This window comes from Antrostomus carolinensis, unplaced genomic scaffold (genome assembly GCF_000700745.2).
Source record: "Antrostomus carolinensis isolate BGI_N321 unplaced genomic scaffold, ASM70074v2 scaffold43379, whole genome shotgun sequence".
In the NCBI taxonomy this organism is placed as follows: domain Eukaryota; kingdom Metazoa; phylum Chordata; class Aves; order Caprimulgiformes; family Caprimulgidae; genus Antrostomus; species Antrostomus carolinensis.
Genome location: NW_010338696.1, coordinates 463 through 7,177, shown reverse-complemented (window position 1 = coordinate 7,177; position 6,715 = coordinate 463). Strand labels below are relative to the sequence as shown.

Genomic DNA, 6,715 nt, shown 5'->3' with positions numbered 1-6,715 from the left:
GTCCCCCGGGGTTTCCCTGCTCTGCACCCTGCCCTCCCTCCACTGAGGGTTTGCATCCCCTGAGCACCTCACCCCTCAGCCACAACTCTCTTGGGCAAACCAGGTACCATGGTTTGGAGGCTCTTCTGGAGCCCTTTTACCATGGAGCAGATACCTTCCAGCAGCCCCCACACCTTCTTCAGCCTGCAGAAACAAAATAAACAACAGATTTTAATCATAGAATCATATGATACTTCTTCTTCTTCTTCTTCTTCTTCTTCTTGTTCTTACCCTTTCCTGACAAGAGCTGGCAGCCTGTATGGCTGCAACAGGACTTTTGACAGTGGATCCTGAAGTCCAGTCACCTGCTCCTTCCTCCACAGAGCCAAGCCTGTGCCCATGAATGACAACACAGAACTAAACAAAGACCAGTAATTAGAAATAACCCAAGAAATGCAATAATTCTTCTTGTCCAGCAACTCTTGCTGCAGCTCAGCTTGTAGGTACTGAAGCCCAGGTCAAGAATCCAGCTTGAGCTGATCTTACAAAGCCTCTTTGCAAGGAGCTACTGCAGATCTAGAAGTGTCTACGATAATAAATAACTCAATAATGTCTTAAATATAATACTGCTCCTCTCAAAGACTGAAACAGCCCTCAGTGGCCTGTGGTGGGTTGACCCTGGCTAGAGGCCAGATGCCCACCAAAGCCCACTCTATCACTCCCCCTCCTCAATTGGGCAGGGGGAGAAAATAAGATGGAACACAAGATGGAACACACATGCAAACCCAATACATGGCCCCAGCCACCCCCAAAACCCAAGATCAGTACCGCAAATCCTTTCTCTACCTGGCAGGAAGCAAGGAGTCAGGCACTGTGGTGTCCTCTTGCCTGGGCCAGCGCGTGTTCTGCTGGATTGTGCAAAGTCGTTCTTCCCCCACATGCTGGCGAAGCGGAAATTACCATTCAAGTAGTTAAAGCCAAAGGCATCTGTGGGACATGGAAAGAAAGGGTTGATGTTTGCAAGTGCTTCACGCTTCTCAGCTGCTCTTCAAGGTCTTGGGGTAGCACTTACTGTTCCTGTAGAGGAAAAGGGCAGTGTCCTGGTACCCTTGGGAGAAAATGTCATTCAAAACCTGCAAGGAGAAACACCTGAAGTCGCCAAAGAGCCCTCAATCCAGGCCCTGGAAGGATCTAGGGTAGGTTTAGATTAGATATTAGGAAGAAATTCTTCACTGTGAGGGTGGTCAGACACTGGCCCAGGTTGCCTAGAGAAGCTGTGGCTGCTCCTCCCTGGAAGTGTTTAAGGCCAGGTTGGATGAGGCTTTGAGCAACCTGATCTAGTGGAAGGTGTCCCTGCTGCTGGCAAGGGGGTTGGAACTGGATGAGCTTTAAGGTCCCTTCCAACCCAAACCAGTCTATGATTCTATGATCTATCTAAGTTTTTTTGACCATGGAGGGTTGGGATGGCCCATTTGGGAAGGCAGCAAGCACAGATTGGTTTCCAACCACCAAAGACCTGGTCCTTTATAGGTTATCAAACCAGGGTGGATCCCATTCCAAGTTGTCTACCCATCAGCAGTGTCCACCAAGAAAATGCTCTGCAAAAACAGTGGGTACTGTCCCCTCCCCTTGAAATCTGATTAATTAACAATGGAGATTGAGCTGAACCTTAAAGCTTGGGAAGGCAGGGCCACAATTAATTTGTTTGAGCCAAAAGAAAACTGGGAAGAAGACCTGGTGGGCTTACCATGGTGCTAGGTGGAAAGAGAGCATAGCTAATCCTGCAGAGGTTTTCTATCGAGATCTGAATGCTGCCGTTGAAGATCTGCAAACAGAAGAAGATAGCAGGACAATCCCGCGGACAGATATCGATCTCTCCTGTGAATGGGGACACAGTGATCACAGCTTCCTCCAAGCTGGAAACGGGCTGCAGGCCGGTGAAACCTCCATCAATGTATCGCTGAGGGGGAAGAGCAGAGGGAGGGTTTGCTCTGAGGAGCAGCGTCACCGAGAGGAAAGCAAGGAAAGCAAGGGGACCTACAAGAAAGCTGGAGAAGGACTTTTCCTAAGGGCAGTTAATGACAAAACAAGGGGAAATGGGTTTAAGCTGAAAGAGGGGAGGTTTAGATGAGATATTAGGAAGAAGTTCTTCACTGTGAGGGTGGTCAGACACTGGAACAGGTTGCCCAAGGAAGTTGTGGATGCCCCCTCCCTGAAAGTGTTCAAGGCCAGGTTGGATGAGGCTTTGAGCAACCTGGTCTAGTGGAAGGTGTCCCTGCTGATGGCAGGGGGGTTGGAACTGGATGAGCTTTAAGGTCCCTTCCAACCCAACCCATTCTATGATTCTATGATTCTATAAGGAGCTGCAAAGGTGACATTTCCTCCCACGAGCCAGTCCCAGCATCTCCTCTCTTCCCACCCCTTGCTCTTCATCCTGTCCTTTGCTAGCTCCTTCTGCTGCCCTGCCCACGGCACCCAGCCAGCTCCTCCACCAGGTGCTGTAATCCACAGCAGATATTCAAATAGAAACAGAATGATTTTAATTCCCGAAGCTTTGTGAAGTTGTTTGTCAGTCATTAACCGATTCCAACATCACTGAATTTACAATGTCATCTAAATTTCATGTCCTGAGCTCAAGCAGGAGGGTTCCCGTGTTTAATAACTGCCTGCAAATCCCTGGAGGATTCCTCACTGGGCAGGAAAATGGAATTTGCTGGATTCCAAAAAGGAATCTGAATTTACCACCCACCTCGGTGGGATTTGAGGTTGCAAGGGCTGCAGCTGATCCAATTAAATGCTCATGAAATAACAGTGCAGAAGAACCTCACACAGCAACGCCACTGAGCTCCGGGTCCTGCAAAGTTTATGCACTTTGTGGGCAAGCTCTGCAGTCTGGGGTGAGCTGGAGATCTGACCTGACAGCCAGGTATGGACATCTGAGGACTAAATTGGCCCAATCAGTGCAGACCCAGAAGAGCCAAGGAAAGATCCTAACTCTATCCCAGCTGCAAATCTGGTATCGTGGCTTTGTGGGCTTTGGCACAATCATGATGCATTGGCAGCTCCATGGTCCATCTGCACGTGCTTCACCGCCATGCTGCTGTGCTCCTCCTTCACTCAGGGTTAGCAACAGCCCAGCCCAAATTTCTTGACTTCACTGCAGTGTTTCACGGAGTATGAACATGCACATGGTTGGGGGAGGATCCTCCCATGAACTTTTGATATTTCAGCCATGCAAATCTGCACCTAAGCTAATGGAGACATCTGCACTGCAGACAGATCCTGCCCTGGATGAGGATTGTGTGTGAGACTCAAATGAAGGTGTCCTCTCATCTCACTTTGGAGATCTGCAAGGCAAGATCTCATCATCCAGGCTTTGTCTGGGCTCTCCAGATGGCAGTTTCACCCAGCTATCATCTTAAGATGGGATAAAGAGATGCTCAGAAATATAGTTTAGTAGTGGACAGGTATGGTTGGACTCGATGACCTCAGAGGTCTTTTCCAACCAGGAGATTCTATGATTCTAAGAACAAGCTAAAAGGTTTTATCATCCTCCATTAATTAAAGAAGCAGCCTAGACATTTATATCCCTCTCTGCTCAAGGGAATGTAAAGTTCAAACCAAAGAACATATTGCTGAGAACATGTGTTTCATTGGAAACATCACTCACCACACCTCGGTAGGACGGAGGGATGAATCCACAGTAGATAGGAAGAAAGCAGCTGCAGAGGAGAGCCTGGGGGAGGAGACGGGTTGCAGAAGTAAATGTTCCTGTCAAAGTTCTCCTGGACAAAAGCTGTTGAGTGGGTTGCCTGCAAATTCAGGCTTGACAAATCATCTGGAGCCAGGCTGTTGGTGCCACCTGGACTTTGCACTCGACTGTATCGAGAAGAAGGGTTTCAAGAAGGGGAAAACATCTCATTTCAATAAAGTTGAAACACTTCTCTTGAGAAGGACATATAACATTTCATTTTTTATTTCTATAGCTGCCAGCAGTATTAGAGCTGTATATCTATACATCACTGTCCAAACATTGCCCTTTGAAGGTGGCATGGTGAAGCTTTGGGGTAATTTTTCATATTTGAGGGGTTTTGGACAAAAGCAAGACATCCTCACGATGCATCTTCATTCTGCTGGGATTTGTCAATGATAAAACCACTGCCAGGCCGTTTGCAACCATTTCCCACCAATGTCATCAGGGAATGAGCATCCTGGGTTGGCCTAGGGCAGGCACCACAGAATGAACTCCCACCATCTCCATGGACCTACTGTCCTCTACTGTCTGCATGGGACAAGCAAGCCCATGACCTGATGGTCAGCTCTGTTAGGGTTTTACCCTGGGATTCTTTCCCCAGCAGCTAATTTACTGGTTAATCAGCTTCCTGGTGTTTGGCAGCACAGATGCTTTGTCCAGCTCCTTCCTCCCAGGAAAGTGCTGAGGCAATGAGGGAAATTACTGCCAATGGGACTTGGCCGAGGAGAGACCTGTCCAGAAAGCTGAGAGGTCATGTTAGCACCAACACGGCTCTTTGCAAAGAGCACTCACTTACTAGAGCTGGCTCACATTTTGGCATCGTTTTTTTTGAGGCTGGAAACAGACCTTCTGCTTTTTTAGCATGATTTATTCCTCCCTGACTCTGGACCTAACATCTTCCTCCATCCCTCCCTCCAAGCCTCACAGAGCTCACCATGGTGGGACCGTGGCTCTAGCAGAGCTTCCTGACACTCTTCCTATCTTGAGTAGAAAACAAGCGTAGCTAAAGTCATCATTGCTTAGGTACCTCCACCCCAAGTAGGTAGAGATCTTCCTACAGCATCAGAGGAAGGTTCCTTTACCTGAATGAGCTCCTCTTTTGAGTTGAACTCAGAGGCTATGACGTTTTGGCCATCCATCACCCGGGTGAGCGAGATGTGCAGCCGCCCCGTAGCCAGCTGGTACGAGTCCTCTGGTAGCATCCGCTGCAAAACAGTCTTGATATTCCCCATCAAACTGCACTTGGGAGAGAGAGGGCCCAGGATGGTTTTCCTGACTTCATTTGCCGTGGCAAAGAAAAATTCCTTGAGGTCATCTGACACGGGGAAAGAGGGAGAGAAGAAGTCAGTATCCCTGCTGCATCAACAGTTATGGTTTTTGTCTTATATTTATCACTCCTCACAAATAAAGCCTCTTGCAGCCCCTGCGGGTGACCCCAGGATGATGCTGCTGTTGCAATGGGGGACATTGTGGCAGGACAGGAAGGGGGAGATCACCCCCATGATGTCCTCAAAGGATGGTGTATTACTGAGCACAACCCCACTGGTGAAATCCCAGTCTGCAGTGGAGATGGGTGCTCAAGATGTGCCTGACCAGGGGCTAGGGAAGGGCTCCAAAGAGCCCCAGGAAGGGGTACGTAGGTGCAGACCCCCAGTTATCAATGCCAACGTGACTTGCACGACGTGTTCCTGCCTTCCACCTCCAATTTTGCACGTGGGCACTGGTATGGCCTCACCTCCAGCACTGGGGGCAGTTTGGGCACCACAGGATAAAAAGGATCTAAAGCTCCTGGAGAGTGTCCAGAGGAGGGACACAACATTGGTGAAGGGCTGAGAGGGGAAGGGTGTGAGGAGAGGCTGAAGTCACTTGGTTTGTTCAGCCTGGAGGAGACTGAGAGGAGATCTCCTGGGGGTCTAGAACTTCCTCCCAAGGGGAAGAGGAGGGGCAGGCGCTGATCTCTTCTCTCTGGCCACCAACGAATGCCAGGAGCAGAGGGAATGGCAGGAAGATGTGGCAGGGGAGGGTGAGGTTGGCCATGAGGAAAAGGTTCTTGAGGCAGAGGGTGGTGGAGCACTGGAACAGGCTCCCCAGGGAGGTGCTCATGGCACCAAGCCTGACAAGATTCCAGCAGCATTTGGCCAAGGCCCTCAGGGACATGGTGTGAATGTTGGGCTTGTCCTGTGCAGGGACAGGAGTTGACTGGATGATCCTGGTGGGTCCCTTCCAACTCACAACATTCAATGATTCCATGAAAAATGAGGACGAGGGCCAGACCCCCACCTCCTCTGCAAGCCAGGCACCCTGGCTCCACCATGCTGGGACTCCCCGCTCATCTGAGTTCCCGCAGTGACCCCCCAGCTGATGTTCATAGTCATTACATGATCCTGCACATCCCAGAAGGTGGATTAAAGGAGCAGAGCTGCAGAGCTCTGGCCAAGGGCTCTGGAGACACCAGTTTTAAAGGCTGCACAGTGATGGGGGAGAAGAGGGGTGCAGCAAACCCCACCATCAACCTGATCCTGGGGAGGGAGCTTGGTCCCTTTGCTGAAAAGAGGAGCTCACTTGGGGGAATATCCCACCTTGGGCAGTTAAACTCTTGCAGCCAAAAGCTTCTCCAGCTCCCCAGTGCTGCAAAGAGTCATCCTTGCACTGGGGTGGGCTCCTCAGGACCCTGCACCAGCATGAAGCCGTGGGCTTGTCTTAGCACCATGACTCTGTAGAGGCAAAGGTTTCTGGGCTGTCTCCTGAGATTGGGTTAAAAGCACAGACAGAGGGATTAGATGGAGTGTCCTGAAGGCAACTGGAGCAGCACAGGTATTAAGAGGGGTTATAAATGTTTGAGCGGATGTTCAGGCCATGTGGTGTGATGATTAAGGCTTGGTGGGTTCACACAGGGTCCTCAGGGATGCTTCTGTGTCCTGGAAATGGGGAGAAACCTGGAAAAACTGCCCCCAAGCTGCCAGGTAGGAGGTGAGAGCCAAT

General features: G+C 50.0%; 1 protein-coding gene across 1 annotated transcript; it reads right to left on the bottom strand.

Annotated features, from left to right (window-relative positions):
* Window positions 1–825: 825 nt before the first annotated feature.
* LOC104530878 (patatin-like phospholipase domain-containing protein 1) lies at window positions 826–5,048 on the bottom strand (the record flags this gene model as incomplete). Its single annotated transcript, XM_010175597.1, has 5 exons — window positions 826–966; window positions 1,052–1,112; window positions 1,727–1,939; window positions 3,650–3,715; window positions 4,816–5,048. Coding segments are annotated over 5 exons (714 nt in total), but the record flags the coding sequence as incomplete, so codon positions are not given.
* Window positions 5,049–6,715: the final 1,667 nt, after the last annotated feature.